This window comes from Selaginella moellendorffii, unplaced genomic scaffold, assembly GCF_000143415.4.
Source record: "Selaginella moellendorffii unplaced genomic scaffold, v1.0 SELMOscaffold_84, whole genome shotgun sequence".
Taxonomy (NCBI): domain Eukaryota; kingdom Viridiplantae; phylum Streptophyta; class Lycopodiopsida; order Selaginellales; family Selaginellaceae; genus Selaginella; species Selaginella moellendorffii.
In genome coordinates, this window is record NW_003314345.1 from 541,631 (window position 1) to 563,661 (window position 22,031).

Here is a 22,031-nt window from a genome sequence, read left to right on the forward strand (position 1 = left end):
TTGAATAATATTGAGCTAAGTGACTTCTTAGGAAGTCTAAATTCAAAAGCTTACGACTATATATTTGGAACCCCCCATAACTTCCTTGTTAAGGAATGCACACTTTGGGCTTTCACTCCAAGTCACAGTTAGTACTAGGAGTTGGTCTTCAGGATAAACTTGAAACTTACTAGTTAAATTGCAAATTTGGATATGGGAACAATACCATCGTATTTAAGACAATCTTTACATTCCATAGATATGCCAAATTAGTAGATCTAGACACTTTCCATAATAGCAATTAGAACCAAACATGACTAACACAAAGGGCATAATAGCAAAGTGTTTAATAGATATGGTAAGTTATCATTTAGTGAATATTAAAGGACCAAACTAGGGGTTCTTAATACTAGCAAGTGCAAGTCAATAAATAAGTTTCTTTAATCAAATCATGTATGTTTGACTAATAACATTAAAAAATTTGTCCTTATGCTCTTATAGCCAAGAGTACATGCAAAGACCAATTCCTTAACTAGCTCGAGTGGAGATTAAAAAAGGGTTTAGCAATATTAACCTCTTGCTATCATAGCAATAAAGAAAGAATATTCAAAAAGACTAAACAATAAATAACTTTCAATACTTGCAATCACATTTGCTACAAGATATCATAACCATGATGTGGGAAATCTTTCCCACTGAGAACAAATCCATCAGGCTCATCTACAAGCACCCACGAGCAACAGCATGGCCGAGCATGTTAGAGAAAGGCTACAATGCACAGAAAACCTAATGTGAGTGGCATCTATTGAGTTCCAGCTTATATCTCACAGGAACAGGGCATTCAAGTGGGCATGTCCTGGACTTTTTCAAGGATGCCGTTGTGTGAGCCCTGTTAGGAGCCCTGCCCATAGTGTCTAGCTCGGGCATTGCAAAGAACAAGCTTTTGACCTGGTCTATGCTGGGCATAGAACACTAGGACAAGGTCTCGTTCTCGAAAAACAATAAGGCTTGCTCGATCTTACTGCTGTTGAAAATCAAAGTCTAGGAGATTGTGTATTTGTGTGTGTAGAACCTAATGTCAAGGATTGCGCCACTGAAAGTCATTGAGCTACCTACAGCCACAATACTTTCAACTTTTAATCGGTTTTGCATAACCGTGCACCCACACAGCTAGGGTTTTTTTTGTATTTTTTAATTTTTGAGAAAAAAAAGTGAGCGTTTGCAGTTACCCTGCGGATATTACCTCGAACATGGCCTTTGATTCTTCAACGCTCCTGTTTTGAGCGTGTATAGAGAGCATTGTGTTTGTGGTTGGAAAAGAAGCATCGCTTCCACAACTTGTCCAAGTTCCATGTGTAAATGTCTCGCTGGGTATCTTGTCGAAACTGGCAATGCTGGCAATATCCTGCCAGAAGGGTGCAGATTTGATACTCAGGCCAGAAAATCGAGTTATGATTCTTTTGCACGACTAGCATCGTATGAAGAAATGCTGTGACCAGGCATAGCATCTAAAGAATTAACCAGATGCTCACACATGGCATATGCCGAAAGAAATGTGTTCAACGTCATCTATCGTGCTTGCTGTTGAAAAGCTTATGGCTTCGGCCATCTCTAAAAGAGCGGCATTACATGTAACAAGATCGCCGGAGAGGGACATTGAAGCTGGCGGCGACCAGGCAAGTTTTTGACGAGATGCCCGGCAATGGTACGGAGATCCGCAGGAAGCCAGGAGAATCCTGAATGAGGCAATGGCGGAGTACAACATCTACTGCTGGAATACGCTGCTGGCAAGCCTGGGCAAATCTTTTATGCAATGCCCCACTGGGACCTGGTCAGCTGGACACTTCTCTTCTCGCTCGCCCAGCACGGCGGTGACCTCAATCAAGCTCTTTGATTCCCCGTTCACTACCTAGCGTGTATGCTCCTCCCACTTGATTTTTTATTTTGCGGAAAGATTTTTGAAGCCGAGCAAGTAAACCAACTGGATCAGCCCGGTCCACGGAAGGAAGAACCCCAAATCTCAAGGTTTGGCATTACACACACACCCACACAAAATGTGTGACACAAAGGGATTGCATATTTTTACAAGGGTTAAAGAGAGGATGAAATCTCAATTTCCTCCGGTTCTTGTATGTAATGAAATGCATAGTACTCACTAGACGTCTGCTGAAGAGGATCTTGCTTCCTGCCATGCACTGGAGAAATCCGTAGTGAGGAACCAGATTTAAAATGATAAAACCTAGACATACCATATGGTAACAAGAATCATCCTTGCTTGAGCTTAAGCCTTACCAATCTTGAGGACACTTAACATACTATATCCTTGGGTTTGTGGGCGTGCCTGATTACTATTAAGGATTTTGCTTTGGTCCTTGAATGGTGCAACTATAGATTTACACGCCTCATTCAAGCCTTGAAAGGATGGAGCACTGTTCAAGCAAAGTATACACCTCATCATCTACGCCACTTTGCAATCCATCTCCTCAATGTAGGTACTAGATACTGATCTGTGGTTGTAGACATTATAACGGGCTGAGTGTTCAATTTAAACAAACCCTAACTGAGTGTTGATGTGGTAAGTGAGTGTGCTTGGGTGTTGTGTTCTTGAGCATCAGGATAAAACTTTAGTATCTTTTGTTTAGACAGTTACATCAATACTATAAATATATTCCCAAGATGCTTGTATGAATATGCCCACAATGGGCATATTCCTGATGCAAAAAGAATTTTTGCCGAATCCAGAAGATTCTTTGAGAAGATCTTTCGCTGGATGCTGGAGAGGAGCCTGATCTCTCTGGTGGCGGCGTATGGCTACCGGACAAGATATCCGAGATTGACGCAGCGATGGTGGGAGCGATCGGTAGGAGAATCCTGAACAAGATACTGCTCGGCGGGAGTGAAGAAGAGCCTGGCGGCGCCGCCTGCGGCCCAAATCTTCAATGCAATGCCTAAACGGTATCGATTGGCTTACCGGTGGCTTTCCTACGAATATAGAAGGAGATGAAACTCAGTTTGCGAACTCTAGCACTTGATTCCTATCTCAAAACCGTTCGGAGGCTTTATGCAAGGCTCTTAGCACTTGAGGAACGCAGGTGGAGGCAGCCATGGAGGTCTAAAACGAAGGGAAGCCCGAGTGCCTGAAAAAGAAACAAACCATTCCACTTCTCTACCACTATGATCATCCCGAGGACGGTCTTAAGCTCACGGATAGAAGGCCTTGATCTCGTCGATTCTAAAGGAGAAGAAAGCAGAAGGAAGGTACGGGCCTTCCCGCCTGAACCACTCGCCCGAGTCATAGATGTCTACTGTTGAAGCTAAAACTCTTGCCTCTTGCGGCTGCACACGAAGATGGAGGTGAGCCGCACAAAGTCCACGAATTCGAAGGTGGCCAGGCAGAGCAACCCGGCTCCTGTGCAGGCGATCGTCATGCCCTTACTGGCTTGACAAAAAGGCATCCAGACTTGAGATAGAGGGAGTGTGCGTACCCTTTGCGGAAGCTTGAAGAACACAAGCTCCAAGCAATCGCTCCTGTTCACCACATTATGTGTGCCATACAGAAGGATATTTATACTCCCTCAGTGGTCATGTCATTTGGTCATGTCATTGTTTGACATGACTTTGGAAGATCAAGAGACTGCGATTGCATTTGCAATACAAATGTCACTTTGATTGATTAGAAAGCTCTTTCATAGAGCATTGCAAACCAAAGGTGCAATAAAACTTTTGTCGTTGTTTTGTCTCTTAAAAATTTTTGCTGTGTGAAGGCCGGATCCTCGCCCCCGTATTTCCCATCCAGCCCGATTCCAAAGCCTCTGCGATCCACAAACGTTCTCCAGGAGCTGGCTGTGAGCTGGAAGAAGCGACACGTCCGCAAACTCCACAGCATCCTCCACAATCTCCTCAATCTTTTTTTCGATGGCTTTCAACTCCGCCTCACTGGCCAGTCTTTCTTCCAGCAAGTACTTTTTGAAAGGAGCGATGGGATCGCAAGCATCATACTTGCTCTTTTGCTCTGGACAGAAAGAAAGACCAAAATTTAGCTTCCAAAGAACCAAATAAGAGAGTGAAGAACAAAGTGAGGCAGGCTTGTAGAGCTCGTCTGAATCGGTGAGAGAATAACCTCTATATACTGATAAGTCTCACACTCCAGTAATGTCGGGCCGTCACCCTCCGAGCTCTTGCAATGGCTTCCTTGGCCACCTCGCCGACTTTGAGCACATCCATTCCATCGACGTGAACTCCATGCATAGATCTACGGCACTGACATAGCTTGGAAGTGGTCCATGCCGATCGCCCAGAGGTTGTTCTCCACCACGTGGACAATCGGCAGCTTCCACAGCACAGCCATGTCCAAGCACTCCAAGAACTGCCAATTGTAGATCCTTGAGAACTTGCTGCAAGAACTTGGTCGAGAAGGATGCTCCAGTTGCCACGGGGATCCCATTACCGATGAAAGCAAATCCTCACAGCAGCAGAGAACATATGCAGGGATCCACCTTGGCCGCGGCAGCAGCTAGTGGATTTGCCGAAGAGCTCGCTCATCACTTGCCTGGCAGGGACGCCTTTGCTCAGCGCGTGGACGTGATTGCGGTAAGTGCTGCAAATGTAGTCCCCTTGAGCGCCTTGATGAATCCCGTGGACACGGCCTCCTGTCCACTGTTGGACGAATACAAACATCTTGCTCCTATAATACATCTGCCCAAGGATCATGTCCTCGTAGAGCCCCAATCCCTCCTCCCTCGTCACGAGCTGGAGAGATTCCTTGACAGGGGCCGCTGTGGGGCCGGCGGCAGCACAGCTGATCCATGGAAATCCTGGCCCTCCTGCCTGCAAACGCGCTGCTCCTGGCTACCACACTGGAAGATTGCATATAAGAATGTCTGCCAAACCAACCATAGCAACATATCAGCCGCACTACCTTTCTCCTTTCAAAGCCGATGGTCTTTGCAATGTATTGAAAATGCCAAAACATACCTGTAGTTACAAAAAAGAACTTTGACACTTTTATACATATGAATTCCTCAAAAGCACTGCTGCGAGGTTAGAGTGGGAAACCAAACGTGTTTGTATATTTGTGATTTATAGCTAAGGGGCACAGTGCTGCTCTTTTGAGACAAAAGTGGCTTCTAAGTCGAACCAGTAGAGGGCCTGTGCGACCGTGATACAGTTGAGTGTGGTCGGGGCGACATCCTTATGTCAAGCATAAAATCTTGATTCTATTTCTTCTTCTTTTTTCATAACTCTTTAGTAGAGAGATCATATAGGTCATTTGATGGAGGCAAACTAAACCCTAAGCGAATATGCTAGCGCTTTTAATAATCCTTTACTCTTCTCACTCCTCTTTTTGCTCAAACGCTTGGGCTCTTCATCAACACTCTCATCTTGCTCATTACTAGGTAAAACCTACAAATAAAACATAAAAAATAATAATAAAAGCATTAAAATAACTTACCAAATGGATATAAACATTCATGAACCTTTGGCACAAGCACAACCATCTTTTCAGATTTTTTGACTTTGGAAATCAATGCTTGATCAGTCATAAAAACCATGGCGTAATTCCCATCTGAAAAGATCCACAATTACCACCCACAAATAGAAATTAAGTACCTTCCATCCATTGCTCTATTGTCCATATTTTCTTCTGAATGTCTTCTTCACACTTGGCTTGCTGTCCTTCCCAAACATCCCTGTTACATTACATTACATTACATTAGGCATTTTATAAAGGTTTTAATACCTGTGTTTACTCTCAATAAATAAAAAGAAGTCCTGCAACTTGTTCTCAACATCCACCAGCTGCAGATGGATGAAGCTATCAGGTCCGTGGCTCCCAACACCAACCCAATAAAATTGCTGACGGTTGTCTTTTAGAAAGGCCTGAAATACGTCTGCTGTATGTATCTGACGAGGCTGACGTGTTGGACGTCCAAAGTTTGCACCAGCTGGCAGCCGGAACTTCAAAGCTTGCATACTTCCAGGAATGTGGAAATTGGAGGGAAGAATTTCTTTGAGCCTGAACTCAAATACTGTTCCCTCTCCCTCACGATCATGAAAAAGCCGCAACATATGTATCATCAACACAATGGACATCAGATCAAATACCTCCTTGTCTATGGGATTAGAGCTTAGTTTAGGTGGACACAAATCGAGCTCTGCCACATGTAGGTTCTCAACGAGATGGTAAATGAGGAATGGAGAGAACATGATGGAGAAAGACCGCGTTCCATCAGCATCTTCATCTTTTGATAATTTAATCTTCTTATTAGATGACAGCTCCTGTACATTGACACCCCATAAGTTTTGCAATAACTCTGAAATATCAAAAAAGCACCTCATTGCGTAAGAGTCCAACTAAACCGCAAGACTCTAAAGACCCCCACTTATCTTCGTATTTGCTACCTGGCCAAACTTGTTCTTCCCGACTGATCAGGGTCCCCAGCAGCGCAACATAAAAAGCTCGCAACACCAACAAATACCTCTCGTCCTTAAGGTACCCAAAATAAAAACCACGTCTGATATTACCCCATGCAGTCCTTATTGTCTCAAGGAGATCGATTTGGGTGAGATCTTGATTCACCTGTAATAAACATAGAAATTTCACATCACATCAAGGGAAAAAACAAAAACAAAAAACAAAAAAGAACAGAAGAAACCTTTTCATAAAACTTCGAAGCATCCAAAGAAAGGTGGTCAGGCATCAACCCTCTCAAAAGGTGAACAAGCATGCGAGGATTCCCTCCTGATAACTTTATCAGGTTCCTTAGTCTGTCCTTCAGCTCAAATGGTTTCTCCATGTCCAGAGTATTTCCTAGTCGTGTAAGGAAGATTTTCGTAACTCTAACCACCTCCGTCTCTTTCAAAGGCCTGATAGGTATAAAAATACTTGTAGCCTTCGTGTAGCGCATTGTGGCCGTGGCAAATTGGGTCGTTGCTGCTGTAAGTATAGGAAACGTCAGGCTACCTCGGGTATCTTTGATATGTTGAACGTAGGCCGAAAAAGCATCATGAATCCAGGACGATGCAGGTGGGCGGCTGGGCTCAGGTTGGGCCTTGTTGACTTCATCAAAAAACCAAGATAGGAAAATTCGCTTATCCGCAGGAACCTTAAGACCAGTTCGAATGAAGTCGATCACATCTCCCAAAGTCAGCACATTCCTCAGGCCTGGAAATTTGCCATCCAACTCCCTGAGAAAGCAGCCATAACCAGTAGTATTCATTGGACAAAGAGCTGCATGAAGGCACCGAAGGGCCAAAACCTGTTTGGCTGCCAGGCCGTTCTCCAGGTGAATTACATGCCCTGCCCTAGTAGTTTCAACCGAATGATACATTGTAAGATCTTTGCCGGTCTCCAACACGTTGTTCACCATTTCTTTGAACTGCTTTACAAGCCTTTTGTCGCCTAGCTGATCCTCTAGAAGGCCATCTATATCCCCTGTTTTAGTGTCCCTCTCCCACGCTACTCTGAGAAGATCTGAGAGGCATGTCCCGACAGTTGTTTTACCTGCGCCGGGAAATCCGATGAGCATCAACAAGAACTCTCTTTGTTCAATATCCGAGGCATTGGCCGTCGTGTTCATGAAAGTTCCAAACACCCTTGCAGCGGCTGCCATGAGATGCTGAATCGTCTCCTCCCTTCCGACCAACGTAAAATATTCTCCCAAGTCCGTATGTAAACACGGCGGCCCACCGTTGTCCAGAAGAGGCAACTTGCAGGTTGACACCCTCGTCTCAGGCATCCCGTGAAAACACCTTGCGCGCTGCAGTTTTTCTCCGTATACATCCAGCAACTTCGACACTACAACACAAACCGATGCAAAACGAACTCATTATAAAACAACGGAAGAGAAACCATACAAGTGGAAGTGCTTACCTGGCGCAGCTTGAAGTGTTATTGCCGAAACAGAAATGTAAACTTGTCAGTTAGGCAAATACATAGCCACACACATGGAAACAGGCGCAGCCAGAGAATCCAAACATAGAGGAAGGCAAGTCAACCACTTACTCTCAAGCTCCCGCAGCCTTTCATCCCACAGCTGCTTCTTTGCCTCCCGCAGCTGCTTCTTTTCCTCCCGCAGCTGCTTCCTCTTCCTGGTATCTTTTTCCTTTTCGATTTGCTTCTCGACTCCTTCAATTTTCTCCTCTACGCTCTCATCCAGCTCCATGCTGGGGAGATCCACTTCCACACTGTTAACCCTAGCCACCCTTAAATCTTTTACAATCCTAAAGAAACTAGTGGAAACGCTAAAAAAGACGAATTATGGTTTATATTAAAGATACTTAACAAAGTAAGATTAAACACTAATTACAAATGAATTAGTAAAAAATCAAGGTGGTGATACTCCTCTAGCATAGATTGAGGACCACTACCATAACATAAAGCAGTTTATGCAAAAGTTAAAATATATAATAGAGTAGTCACCTTTCTTTGGCGAATAATGAGTGGTTTAGACATGACATAGTATTAGATAGTATGACCATTTTTTCAGAGGAATTTAGGTAACATTGTTATAAGGTTTTTGTAACAATGGTTTTGTGCATAAATATATAATAACATACAATTATGAAGATAGTCTTTTATATATATTATGGCGCCGATCCAAGGCCTTAAACATCATCTAACATACTCCCTTTTGTTGCATGAGCAATCCTATTAATGTGATGGTATGCTCTAAGTACATATGAAAGCTTTCTACATTACTTTGGTTATATATATGATTGCAAAGGCGTAGTAACTCTTTGAAAAATAAAACTACTATGTGCATCAACAATAAAGAGGGACTTTACATATGTATCTCATGAAAAAATCTTAAAGTGAGGTCATATTGGATAGTATGACCATTTTCATACTATGTATAGTTATGCTAGTATGTAAAATCCCTAGCATGACTTTACATAGTATGACGTATAGTTATATTACCCAATGATACTTCATACTATAACCATGAAATATGTAAAGTCATACTAGCATATGTATAACTAGCCTATGTCCACTTTAATAGGAAGTGGACATATTGAAACACATGTAGAGAATTAACTCTTTATGAAACTCATTCTAGCCAAATATAAACCACAACAACTCTTACCATTTTCTAATTGACTCTATTTCCTACATCTTTTAATTTTTCATTGACATACATAGTCCTTTATATCATCAAGTTCTCACATTGAGGAGGCTACTTATAAAGCACATGAAATATTTCACACTCTTGAGGGGATACACCCATTCAAAGTCAATGCTCTTGAGATAATGGTGCAATATGCATTAGTCCATTCCAAATGAAGTGGCAAGATTTTCATTTGGTAACCTTCCTTGAAGTTGGTACTCAACCACAAAAGAACTTCCTCACTCATTCATTTATTTATCTATACCATGAATATTCAGGTATATTGTTGGGAAGGCATGACTCCATATTTGCCAATTGCAATGTTTAGTCATAGTCAAATTTAGACAAACTTTTAGCCTATTTGCAACATATCTACATTACATAGATTTTATATTTGGAATCTAAATTAAATTTGGAGTATTAGCTTATGAGAAGCTTATTATGTGGACATGGACAAAAAACTAAAACTCATAGATGTGGTTGAGATGAGAAATTACATTTCACCACTACTATATGCATATATCCTCACCTTGTAGGTTGTTAGAGGTTGCTCAAGCTTACATTCACACTAAGTCATGAAGAAACTTCATATTGCTACCATGTGTTGCATGGAGCTATTACCTCACTTACTTAGAATATCCTCCTTGAACATCCATCTCCTCATGTAGGGCTTTGTTTTTTACCTCTTTATATGGAGTGCTTAGAGTGGAGATCTTGGTATAGGTAGTTATAAACAACTAAAGAAAATAACTCAAAAAATGATTTTTTGAGGTTCAAATATAAAAGAAAAAGGCCCATGAATAAAAAAGAGAATGACTTGGATGACAATTCATTAAAATTTAAATATAAAAGGAAAGGGCCCATAAACAAGAATTCACCCTCTTTTCCAATCAGTTAAAAGTTTTGGGATATTTGAGGTTAAATGTATTTAGGTTGGGGTGGGTCCAAATTCAAAAGCTTATAATAGCATCCACTTTCTAATGTCTATGAGCTTGAAGTGTTCACTTCACAAAAATGTTAAAAATGTTAATTGTTTGGAGCTTCCTTCTACACTATATTATATAAAGCCCTCTTCACCATCACCTTCTGCATGTGTGGAGGGGTTCCTCCATAATATTACAAAAAGGCTTAATATGAACTAGCCCAAAACCCTTTATTAGGTAAGGGATATTGTTCATTTCATTAGTTTTAGAGGGAGATTCAAGTCTTTTGAATTTGTGATGAAATATTCTAGAGAAGATTTTAGAAATCAATGGAGCTAATGCCTTACCACAGTTGTAATGAAGTCCAATTGATCACTCAAAACCACCAGAACACCCTAAAAATTAATAGAGCTAATGTTTTCTCATGGTTCAATTAATCACTCAAAACCATTGCAGTTTTGTCACTTTATAGCCTAGATTAAGATATCACACCCATAATAGCTTAGCAGATCTTTCCATTAATCAGGGTGTGACACCTATAGTTAATATTGCAATCATGATAGCTCATCTCTTTCCACTATATCTATCTTGGTGGCATGTTATCTATGAAAATGCCATTGCCAAATGATTGGAAGGTGAATAGAGGCTCTATGAGATTAGAGCCCACACAAAAGGAGGGAAATGGTCATAATCAAAACATCATAAATTTGCATTCAATGAGACATGAATGAGACAAATGTTAAATTGTAATAGTTGTCATATTATTAGTTAGTTTTGCATATTATAGGCAATTTAAGTTAGATTCATATATAAGATACCCCACATCAATATGATATGCAATAAAAAATTAAAATTAAAAGAAAGATATACCCATATGCAATCATATTTTTCTTGCCATATCTGCTTAGTATAATTTAATACATAAGATATTAAAATAAAAAGTAAATCTGAACAGTTCAATTCAAAATGAATGAATGATACTTTTAAACACGCTTAAAAACTATTTAAATATGTTATGAATAACCTTTAAAGAAGCTTCTAATGTATTTTTAAAGAAACTTGTTTTATTCACTTTTATAATAATAAGAACTAAATGTAAAGCTGGAGAAAATGGAAATGTAATAGAACTGAAAATATAGTTCATAACAAGTGTAAAATCATGAAAATAATTAATAAAATAAAAAATTAATATATTTTTTAAAATTAAACAAAACAATCATTCTTAAGAAATATGTTAACTATTCTTTAACTAAACAAAACAGCTTTACATCATGTGAAACACTGGGGTCTTGGTGAAAAATTCCGTGACCACCAACGCCAGGAATCCAAGCATGGCCGTCCGCCCATTCCAGCGCTCGGCCATGGCTCTAAACGGACCCAAAGATCGGCTATCAGGGCTCTCTCCCTTAAACAGGGGAACCAGCGACGCATACGCAAAGAGCTGTGCCACCGCCAAGAAATTAAACAAGCCAAAGTTGCCCGGCGCGTAGAGCTGCTCGGCCACCGTTTGTCCCGTCATCCTCTCCACCGCAAATGCCCACAAGATTCCAACCATTGCCTGTACAATTAGAGATCAATCAATCCAGAAACTTAGAACAAAGTTGCATAGATCTCCAAATTGAAGGAAGAACTTACCAGTCTGCCATTGATCGTCTCTGGGCCAGCGCCATCAAACGCCATCAAGCTCGCGAACGATCGATCGCCCGTCTCCGGCCGCCTCTCAATCTCCGGCCTCGGCCACAATGCTCCGGACGATGGCACCGCTCCAAACACAGACCGCTTCTCCGACTCGTTCTCGGCCTGGTTCTTGAGAACATCCTCGCGGCTGATCTCCTTCTTGGTCTTGTCCAAAACGCTGCTGATTCCATCGCCTCGTCCATTGTCCGAGGAAGCTCTCACTGGCAGCAGGATCAAGGAGCGATTGGATCGAGACTTGGGCGCGGCGGATTTGGAGAGCCAGGAAGGGATTGTTGCAATGCTACTGCCTGCTGCGAGTGCCATTTTGCAGAAAAATCGCAAAGTAGTGAAAGATCGCTCGAAAAACCGCTAGAAAAGCTTGGAAGAACTTGGCTAGAACTTGTGAATGAGCTATGGAACGATGTGCTTCTTCTACTACAGGGCTTGGGTTTTATATACAAAAGAAATACAACACGTGGCAACGCCCAATGCTTCATACACGTCGTAGAAAGAATTTTGCAATGTGTCGCGAAATATGCGGTAAAACGTACCTTTAATACTCCTCTCTTCTGCCCTACAGGCGATTGTTTTAAATTTGCTAGAATATGCTCACTATCACATCCACCGTTAAAATCTCAACGATGGGATTTAGGGTTCCTTGATGGAGGATGCTATGGCGGCATTTGCAGCCGCTGAGGAAGAAGCGAGCCCTAGCGGCAGCGGCCGTGGACATTCTTGCGCAGCGCAATCCTGCGCCCAGATCTTTGCCGCCATGGCCGGATCACGGCGGCGACCACGGCGGCGATCGCCAGCAGCCTCGCGCCCAGGTGAATGTCATCCACATCTTCGCGTCTCTCCTCCGGAAATGCGACTCCCCAGCGGCGCTGGAGCACGGCAAGCGCATCCACGCACAGCTGATCGCGGCGTGCCCCCAAAATCTCTCCCAGAATCTCTCCATGGCAGTGCTGCTCATCAGAATGTATGGCAAGTGTGGCAGCCCCGGCGATGCCAAGGCCGTCTTCGACGATCTGTGCGTCAAGGACGGGAGATTGGCAAGAGAGATCTCGCTCTGGAACAGCCTCCTCACGGGATTCGTCCACAATCGCAAGAACAAGGAGGCGCTGAGGGTCTACAAGGAGCTGTGTGATCGCGGCAGGGATCTAGATCTAGAGCCAAGCGCCGGGACATTGGTCCAGGCGCTGGTGGCGTGCTCTAGCCTGCGTGATCTCGGCACTGGCAAGGCGATCCACTCGCGGGCGATCGCGCTGGGCTGCGATCGCCAGGTTGCCGTGGGCACGACGCTCATCGACATGTATGCCAAGTGTGGATGCATCGAGGAGGCGCGGCGGATCTTCGAGAAGATGGAGTCGCGGACGCTGGCGACCTGGAACGCGATGCTCGCTTGCTATGCCCAGAATGGGCATCTGGAGGAGACGATGGGGCTCTACCGGAGGATGGCGATCGAGGGCGTCGCCGGCGGCGCGGATGCGTGCACGCTCTCGATCGTCCTCAGCGTTTGCAAGCTCGGGGATGCGCGCCAGATCCACGCGCGCGCGATCGTGAGTGGATTGGAATCCCACGCGGTCGTGGGCACCGCGCTGGTTCGATCGTATGGGCGATGGGGGAGCGTGGGCGAGGCGATGGCCGCGTTTGATCAAGTGGAGAGCAAGGATGTGGTGTGCTGGACGGCGATCATGGCCGTGCTGGTCGCCCGGGGATTGCCCGATCGAGCAGTGGAGCTCTACCGGGGCGCGATCGCGCGGGGCGTGGAGCCGGATTGCTACACTCTCTCCACGATCTTGGGCGCTTGCCGGGATCTAGAGACCGGGCAGGAGATCCATCGCGTGGCCGCGGCTAGGGCTTGCGATCGCGATGCCGTCGTGGGCACGGCGCTGGTCGCGATGTATGGGCGATGCAAAAGGATCGACGAGGCCAAGAGGGCGTTCGATCGGATCCAGGGAAAGAATGTGGTGTCCTGGAACGCGATTCTAGCGGCGTATGCCGAGGCCGGATTGGATGCCGGGGTGTTGGAGCTCTTGGATTCGATCGATGTGGTGCCGGATGTGCTCGTCTTCTCCAAAGCCCTTGCGGCGTGTGCCAGTCTCGGGGATCTTGCCGTGGGGCGGCGGCTCCACGACTGGATCGTCGCCCAGGAGCTGGAATCCGAGACCACGGTGGAGAATGGATTGATCAGCATGTATGCGCGGTGTGGGAGCTGGGGTCGCGCAAAGGCAGTGTTTGCTCGGCGCGCTAGGGACGATCCGGTGTCCTGGAACGCGATAATCTCCGCGGCGGCGCGATTCAATCAGCTGGATCTGGTGCTGGATCTTCTCCGGGAGATGAGCGGCGATGGCGTCGACGCGGGCGAGATCACATTCACGAGTGTCTTGCACGCTTGCGCCCACGCCGGCGTGGCGATGGAGGGCGTGGAGATCTTCAAGCTCGTGGAGGAATTTGGCTGCGAGGCGATTCCGGATCACTTCCACTGCCTGATCGATCTGTTTGGGCGGCTGGGGATGATGGAGGAGGCCGAGGCGCTCATCGATGGGATGCCATTCGAGCCGGATCTGGTGGCGTGGACGAGCTTGGCTGGGGCTTGCAAGCTCCACCGGGATCTCGATCGCGCGGCTCGCTGCGCTGAGAATGTGGCGGCGCTCAACATGCGTATCTCTGGGCCTTTTGTTCTTCTTTGCAGCATCTGGAACGATCCCGACGAAGAGATTCTCTCTTGAGGCGCTCTTGCGAGTTTAAAATGACCATAAACCCTATTTTCTTTGTGCATTTGCGGGGGAGAAAGGAAGAAGATGGGAGCGAGGCTGTCAGCTGGTAATGCCGCTTCTTCCCAGCGAATTTCTGGAATCGCCTTGCAGGATCAAGCGCCGACGCTCAAGAGTCGACCGATCGAGGCAGCGACATCGACAGGAAGAAGATCTCAACTGGTAATGCCGCTTCTTCGCAGCGAATTTCTGGAATCGCCTTGCAGGATCAAGCGCCGACGGTCAAGAATCCACCGATCGAGGCAGCGACGTCGACAAGTCAACTGGTAATGCCTCTTTTTCCCAGCGATTTTCTAGAATCGCCTTGCAGGATCAAGCGCCAACTCTCAAGAATCGACCGATCGAGACAGCGGCATCGAAATATCGTCACGATGGAGCCGTTATCGAACGTGTTGCGGGATATTTCGGCTCTTCTTCGCTTGCGGAGCTCCTACGAATGACGATCCTTCTCTATCTTCGTCGACATCTTCGTCGACATCCAATGAGGAAACCGGTATCTCGCTATCGTCTTGCTCGTGTTTGATCCTAGTTCTTCTTGCTATACGTTTGTCCAAGTTGCTGGAGCCGAGCACAAGGATTGCAAGCAAACCACTGGTAAGCGCATCGTTTTCATTCTCAATCCGGTTGATCACTCACTCGAAGCTAACTGATATTACCAGAGCCCGATAGTTCCAAGGTATGGAATCTGCTCAGCTTTGCGAAAAGATCTCTACGTCGGGTTTCAAAGAAGAAGACCTCTTCTTTTGCCGCTCGGGAGCTTCATCGCTTGGGCTTCTTCTTCGACTCGGATCTTCGGCTCAGGGATAGCCTCTCAGGTAAAGATATATAAGATCGGATCTAATTGTTTTTTCACTCTTTCGCAGAAAGGCTTACCCTGGAAAAGTTTAACAAGGTAATGCGTGTTACATGGTTGTTCGTTATAAACATGCATTGTAACAGGAAGCTGGCTACAAGAAACTCGTCGATGCGGTCGCGGATTACATTCAAATGCTCATGGTCGAGGTTGGAGCTGATTTCCTAGGAACTTTCTAGCGCTCAAAAACTATCCGTGATGTCAGACTTATGGTATGACGCGGGAAACATTCACTCTGAAAAGGACTTTAGCTTTGGCTTATGGTGGGGTAAGTACACAATTCACAACAGTAACCGAGCCTAACTTCTCATTACGCAGGTGGTCCAGAAAATGGAAAGCACGGTGTTCCTGTCACCTAATGCTAAGACAGCACGGGCGCTGGTTATCCTTTTGTGTGGGCGTGGAGAATTGAAGTACGTTTTTCACTTAGCCCAAAGTTTTCTGACTTTCGGTTTTACAAACAGTGCTGGCCAGTGGTCGAGGAGCCTCTGTCTCACGGTGATATGCATTCTCTAGTATTCTAAAGTTTTGGTTTTGAATTTGTCCAGGACTCTCTTCGTACAGGCAGCGTTTTGCCATTTCTGGGTAATGTATCAATGCCTGTATGATCTTCTTAACTGAACCTTTCATATTCAGAGTGGGCTCATGAGCTTGATATTGCGGTGCTTGTCCTGAACCCAAACGAGGTGATGCTTAATGGAAAAAAGGTATAGCTTACCGTATTTCCAGCGAACACGTCGAATTGACAGAGAAAAGCAACTTTCAGCAACAAGCAAGCTTTGAAGCTCTTCTTGACCACGTTTTGTGTGCCTGGGACCTTGTGTCTGCGACTTTCCCTGACAAAATGCTGGCGTTGGTTGCGCACGCCTATGGGGGAACACTCGCTATCGAGCTTCTAAAGCACCGAGGTTTAAAATGACGATCAATTGTCTTGTTTTACATCTCCGTGTTTCTGGCAGGATGGGGAGCACTCCAGCGACTGAGATGCATTGGATTCTGTGATGCACAAATTCCAGATGGTTCATTACGAGTAAGTTTCCTTCCTTGAAAGTTTACGAGATAGTAAAGTGTTCACTCTTAGGTGCTTTCGTACGATCAACTCAAGTTTCTTGAAGGCAATGCCGTCAACTGGGTTTCAAGCCAAGAACCACTCGACAAAAGACTGTGTGGTGTTTCTTCTCCGGACCTCTTCGGCACCATAAAGAAGAACCCGATGGAGCATCTATCGTCGGGAACAACGAAGGGAGATGGAGTCGTAATGTCCGCCTTCGATTCGCTTTGCAACTTCATCCTGTCGAAACTAGATGTGCCAGACGATGCTGACCGTGAAGGTAGAGATGAACAATCAGAATCTTCGGCGCAAGGAGTGTAAGGTAAGTATCTGTGGGCTGTATCAACTGATTCGACTTTTAAGTTTTTTCTTGCAGTCTCATGGAGCTTGTAGCTATATACTGATTCGACATTTTGGTGGTCAACTGGATATATAATTCGATATTGCGATATTTCGTCGTGCCCATTCGTATCTACGGTGATTTGCTACTAGAGGTATGAGCAGACTTTTGAACAGAGAGGTTGACTTCCTGACGGTGCGTTTGTTGTATACAGCTTCACTGGATTATGAAAATATGTTTTCGTAGATCTTAGCACTAGACTGTTCTATCTGAAAAGTAAGTATACTTCTGACCGTTTGGTCGAGTTCTCAGACCGTGAGCGAGGCCTCGTGGCTTGCTGAACTTGTCAAACATGTTTATGTCAACCTTCTGCCTCGAGAGGACAGTAATGTCTCAGGTAACAGTACTCGTTTGTTGAAATACTCGTTTACTGAAATACTTGTTCTAATATATGTTTATACCAGCCTGCTGGTCAATTTAAACGGGAAGGCGTCGTCTTCTCGCGCCTAGATGCGCACACGCTAGGTACTGGTTTGCATGCACCTCGCTTGTCCCTTTGCAATGACACTGCTTTCCAGAATGCTCACAACCTTGGGGTCTTTGGCACATCTTGGCGTCTTATACTGTCCGTAGCTCGCTCCGCCATTCTGTACCACATGGTCCATTATTCTGTCAAAAGTTCCCTGCCGGACAAGCTTGATCTCTAATGGGCCTACGCTTCCTTCTCTTCGGTTTCGGCGATACACCACGCTAAGCGATTCTTCAAGCTCGAAGCAGCACACGTCAAGCTCGGGAATCAGAGGATCTGGGAAGGCCTCCCAGTAGATGACATAGTGACCGGGCTGGGACGACAAGTCGACTCGACTGGTGTAGTCCACCAGCCGAATTTCGCTGTGCTCCTGATGACGATTCCAGGCTTGCGTCACTGCCTTATGTAGCTCAAGCTCGTCAGTCTTGTCCATGTCAACGCTCAGAAGCACACCGGCCCTCCGGACAAAAGCGAATTGAGGAGCATCATTGTGGAACTTGACGACCTTGAGAATATCGCCGACCCTGTACCGATATAAACCGGCCTTGGTGGTAAGTACCAGCTCGTACTCGTCTCCGACTTTGACATCTGCTAGTTTTACCAGGTTGTCGCAGGAAACGAAGCTCCGTTCTTCCCGCCCTTGGTCTTCGTCAGGGGCCGATAGTCGGTTTTCCAAGGGAAGGAACTCAAAGTATGCAAAGCACGGGAACAACGTGTACAGAACTTCAGATGCTGGACATACTGGATCCAGGTTGACACCCAGGCTGCTGCACTCCGAAGACGCATACAGGGACGAAGCAATCGGAAGACCGTCGGTCAGCATGTCGATTATGGAAACGTATTGCTGCATGGTGCCGGTTATTATCGTCTGGACAAGTCTAGCCTCGGGCCACAGGCGTCTCACTATCCCTCTCCAGTTCCCGCCACAGCATTCCTTTCGTATGGCATCAGCAAGCTCGATATCCGGCCGGAGGATGGCATTGACAGCGTTTCTGACCGGAACGCTTGTGACAATCCTGCTATTCACCGCTCCCTCGGCGATGTCCTGGCAGATATCTTTCCACTGGCACTTCAGAGATTTCAAGCTCCTTACGAACGTTGATGCGAAGACCGAGCCGATCGATACAACTTGGTGCCTTTGAACGAGGCCGCAGAGAAGATGGCAGTAATTAGCCTGGGTGTAGTCAACGCACTGGAGAACTTGGTCGGGGGAGGTGTAGCTCGTCGCCGGATCAATCTTTCGGTTACGAAAAGCCGGGCTGGTGAAGTAGCCACTGAGGCCGGAGGAGAGCTTCACACCGCCGGGGGTCACTTCGGGATTCCTCACGTAGATGAAGTGGAGGGACTTGCCAGTGTTGAAGGGACCTTGCCTGGAATGCCGTCGGTCAGGACAGGATGAAAATCGGGCCTCTCTCTGGACGGAACGAACTTACTTGTTCAAGGCAGCACGGGCAACTCTGTTGAGGACGAGGAACTCGGGGTCGTAGTCACTGAGCTTTGGAAACAGCTTTTGGCGTCCTCCAGAGGTACCGGAGCTGTGATCAAACGAGCTTTCATCAAGTTAAGAGAGTCGCGAGCTGGGAACTACCTCTTGAGAACTTCTCGCACTGGACGAGCGCACAGGATCTTGGCATGGCCATCCTCGTCGCCGCTGGCTATCCTCGCGACGTCGAGCTCGATGTCCTGGTACGAGATGAGCGGCAGCCGCGAGTGGAAGTCCTCGGCGCTGGGAACTCCAAAGAGGCCGTGCCTGTGGAAGTAGGCAACGTCGGCATTGTCCGCCAGGATTTGCTGGAGGAGCTCCGACTGGATGCTCGCGACGTCGCTGGTGATGGCCTCCACGAAACGGAGAACTTGCTCGTCCGTGTCCAAGGCGGAGAGAATGCGGTGCGCGCTTCCCAGTCGCGGGGGATCCATGTCGTCTTGATTATATCGATCGTGCGGGGGATTTTAAAGGAGGAGAACTTCCAAGTGTGTGTGAGGGGGTTGGTCGAATGGTCGTCTTCGTTGATCAGCGAAGCTGGGAGGAAGTTTTGCTCGCCAAAACTTCTCTAGCGTATAAGTGTGTGTCATGTAAGTGTCTTGAGACACACCTAGCCTAGCTTCTAACTTCCGCGTGCTTTGTAGGAGAACTTTCAAAGTCGTAGAGGCCAAAAACGAGATTTCAAAGAGGAGCGAATATTCTCGGAATCTCCCTAAAACCCTAAACCCTAGGGCACTTTAATTTGAAAAGCTCCGTTAAGTTAGCGGAAGTTAACGGAGCCCGGTTAACCGGGGCGGGCCATTCTCCACTATCAAGGCTGTTTTGTCTGTGCGCTCGTCGGCGTCATCCCTGGGCGGGACAGGGCGGGGAGAGAGCGAGGCGCGCATTGTGCCAAGGGCGCCCCAATCTCGCGCGACATCGCGCCATCGCCGCCTTGGAGGGATCGGCGCCAGGTCTTTAGAGGTACTGTAGAGCTAGAACTCGCGGCCGTGCATGCGCAGGGAAGGGATTCCAGCTCGAATATCGGCAATGCGGCACGATCTAGGCGGGGTGTAGATCCGGAAGCGAGGGATTATGGCGGTGTCGGCGTTTAGATCCACGACGAGGAGGGAATTTCAAGAAAACCAGGGCCAGGGTCATAGAAGAGGGAGCAGCCACTCGGAATCGGGGTCCGTGCTGGACAGCACTAGCAACTATCAGGATGCGTCGTCTCAGAGGGATTCGGACCAGGAGAGCTACGAGCCCGGGCCTTACAATCGCCATCTTGCCAGTGACTCAGAGGTGAAGTGTCTCTGTATTTTAATCTCACTGGAGTATGGTTTGATGATTGATGCGTACTTTATGTTTTTTTTTTCCTTCTTAGAGTGAAGCTTCGAGTATCATCGATAGGTTCCGACAGACTGAGATAAGTCGCAATGCCGCCACCATTCCACGGTTCCAGCAAAGTACTGCAAGCGCACGAGGGAGGCAGAGAAGTATAGAGCCCAGCCGGAGGAGTGACTCGAGAGGTCCGGAAGTGAGGCGTAGAAGCGAATCGCAAGAGCCTGGTCTCAGGCGGCAAAGTAGCGACTTTTCAAGGCCCAGGAGGAGTGAGTCGCAGGAGCCTGGTCTTCGGCGGCAGAGCGTGGAACCATTGGGTGGCAGGCAAAGTTCCAGCGAATTACTGCTAAATAGTAGTGACTCCGGAGTCTACACACGAGGTCGGGAGACAAGTTTGAGCCGGCAAGGAAGAAGCCAATCCAAGGAACCAAGCATTAGACGCGAGTCACAGGAGCCTCGGCAAGGCAGAAGCAGCTCGAAAGAACCCGGTGCGAGGAGCGGAAGAAACGAGGAACGTGACAGAAGCAGCTCGAAAGAACCCGGTGCAAGAAACGGAAGAAACGAGCTACGTGAACTTGCGGGGAACAGGGATGAGGAAGACGAGTCAGAACGACGAGGCAGAAGTTCTCAAAGAGCAGGCATTGTTTTTACATCCAGGAGTACATCCCAAGAGCCAAGGAGGAGCAGTTCCTCAAAGGAGCCTATCGGTAGGTACAGGAGAAGTGAGTCGCAAGGCCCGGGGCATCGAGGCGGCACTGCTGGGGAACACCCTGGAACTGACATCCAAACCGAGGAAAGAACAATCAAGCTGTGCATGCACAATTGAAGGTCTGTGTGTATTTCTTTTCTTTGTCCGTGTTTACTATTTGTTCTGACTTTGTTTCGCAGCCAATGGATCCCCCGGCTGGAGATGTCGATGAAGCCGACCTCTATGGGGTAATGCGTGAAGAAGTCCGCAAAGCTGTAGCCGATCTTAAGGCGGAAATCGAACAGGTATATGTAATTTTTATGAGCAAAAATATTATGCTAACACACGCACAGTCTTTAGAGAAGGATATGCTAACGCTGGTTGCATCGAAAGGGGATGTAGCGGAGTCAGACGTTCGACAAAAGTATGCAGAAAAATTGGAGCAGGTACATTTGTTTGTTTTGTTTTTTGTGTTTTTATTTTTAATTAATTTTTTTCTACTTATAGTCGGAGATCAGAACTCAGGAGCTACTGTCACAACTTGCTAAAGAAGAAGAAACGCGTCATGAACTTGCCAAACTAGTCAAAGGCAGACCTTCACATGATAAGCCCGCCGAGCAGCCAAAACGTAAAACTAGAAGGGTAAAAGCTTGTATACTTTTAAAACGACCCACTAACATGGTATTTTGTACAGGGTGTTGAAGAAAGAGCAACTATATCGAAGGCCCTTGATGAAGAAGCACAAAAGTACTTTGAAGAGTTTGCTTCTATTTCGACGTCCGAAACAGAAGAATCACTGGATGGAAGACCGTCGAAGTCGGGAAAGAGGCCTGTTGCTCAAAGTTCCAGGAATGCCACAAGCCACAGGAAATCGCCGTCAAGAAAGCAGGTGCCTAGCCGAAGTGAGGAGTTTCCTCGGTGGAAAACAGGGGCAGTGGCAGTAAATACAGATGGCGTAGTGACCCCTTGGTTGGATTGGGAAACAGATTCGGCAGATGTACGTTCATTTCGGGTACTTGGTGGTGTACTGACGCAACTTTTGGACTTCCAGGCAACTGCAACTGCTATATCAGATTTTAACTGGGACTCACTAGGTCCGTCTTCAAGTCTAGCTGACTTTGACAGCGTTCGTGTGTCCGAGGAGCCCGCGCTACAGAGAATTCGATTTGAGGGAAGGATAGGAGCAGGCAGGATACATCTTTGCAGGACTGAATTTTGAAACGTGAGACCAGTGGCTTAGGCATTGGTCCCGAAATAAGCTCGTCAAAAATATTTCTTATATGATGATTCTCTCCACGTTTTTC

The 22,031-nt window shown here is 46.5% G+C and overlaps 5 protein-coding genes across 5 annotated transcripts; 3 read left to right on the forward strand and 2 right to left on the reverse strand.

Moving 5' to 3' along the window:
• Positions 1 to 11,195: 11,195 nt before the first annotated feature.
• LOC112341502 (early light-induced protein, chloroplastic-like) lies at positions 11,196 to 12,087 on the reverse strand. Its single transcript, XM_024661713.1, has 2 exons — positions 11,645 to 12,087; positions 11,196 to 11,567 (listed from the first exon to the last, which is right to left on the reverse strand). The coding sequence occupies exons 1-2, from the start codon at positions 12,008 to 12,010 to the stop codon at positions 11,274 to 11,276; spliced, it is 660 nt and encodes a 219-aa protein (XP_024517481.1). The 5' UTR covers positions 12,011 to 12,087; the 3' UTR covers positions 11,196 to 11,273.
• A 267-nt stretch (positions 12,088 to 12,354) lies between these two features.
• LOC9651933 (pentatricopeptide repeat-containing protein At1g50270) lies at positions 12,355 to 14,418 on the forward strand. The gene is made up of 2 exons (XM_024661680.1): positions 12,355 to 12,969; positions 13,102 to 14,418. The coding sequence occupies exons 1-2, from the start codon at positions 12,355 to 12,357 to the stop codon at positions 14,416 to 14,418; spliced, it is 1,932 nt and encodes a 643-aa protein (XP_024517448.1).
• Positions 14,419 to 14,477: 59 nt separating this feature from the next.
• LOC9651865 (UPF0528 protein CG10038) lies at positions 14,478 to 19,365 on the forward strand. Its single transcript, XM_024661681.1, has 20 exons — positions 14,478 to 14,512; positions 14,557 to 14,625; positions 14,670 to 14,729; positions 14,774 to 15,068; positions 15,157 to 15,278; positions 15,327 to 15,355; positions 15,403 to 15,465; positions 15,522 to 15,584; positions 15,635 to 15,729; positions 15,781 to 15,814; positions 15,865 to 15,901; positions 15,953 to 16,023; positions 16,083 to 16,224; positions 16,276 to 16,346; positions 16,398 to 16,689; positions 16,744 to 16,861; positions 16,922 to 17,104; positions 17,172 to 17,232; positions 17,286 to 17,787; positions 17,841 to 19,365. The coding sequence occupies exons 1-15, from the start codon at positions 14,491 to 14,493 to the stop codon at positions 16,686 to 16,688; spliced, it is 1,464 nt and encodes a 487-aa protein (XP_024517449.1). The 5' UTR covers positions 14,478 to 14,490; the 3' UTR covers position 16,689; positions 16,744 to 16,861; positions 16,922 to 17,104; positions 17,172 to 17,232; positions 17,286 to 17,787; positions 17,841 to 19,365.
• LOC9651866 (probable indole-3-acetic acid-amido synthetase GH3.9) lies at positions 17,229 to 19,153 on the reverse strand. Its single transcript, XM_024661682.1, has 2 exons — positions 18,825 to 19,153; positions 17,229 to 18,606 (listed from the first exon to the last, which is right to left on the reverse strand). The coding sequence occupies exons 1-2, from the start codon at positions 19,151 to 19,153 to the stop codon at positions 17,229 to 17,231; spliced, it is 1,707 nt and encodes a 568-aa protein (XP_024517450.1).
• LOC112341492 (cylicin-2-like) lies at positions 19,231 to 22,017 on the forward strand. The gene is made up of 10 exons (XM_024661683.1): positions 19,231 to 19,309; positions 19,582 to 19,682; positions 19,776 to 20,000; positions 20,083 to 20,746; positions 20,833 to 20,867; positions 20,928 to 21,032; positions 21,081 to 21,173; positions 21,235 to 21,369; positions 21,422 to 21,724; positions 21,779 to 22,017. The coding sequence occupies exons 1-10, from the start codon at positions 19,231 to 19,233 to the stop codon at positions 21,944 to 21,946; spliced, it is 1,908 nt and encodes a 635-aa protein (XP_024517451.1). The 3' UTR covers positions 21,947 to 22,017.
• Positions 22,018 to 22,031: the final 14 nt, after the last annotated feature.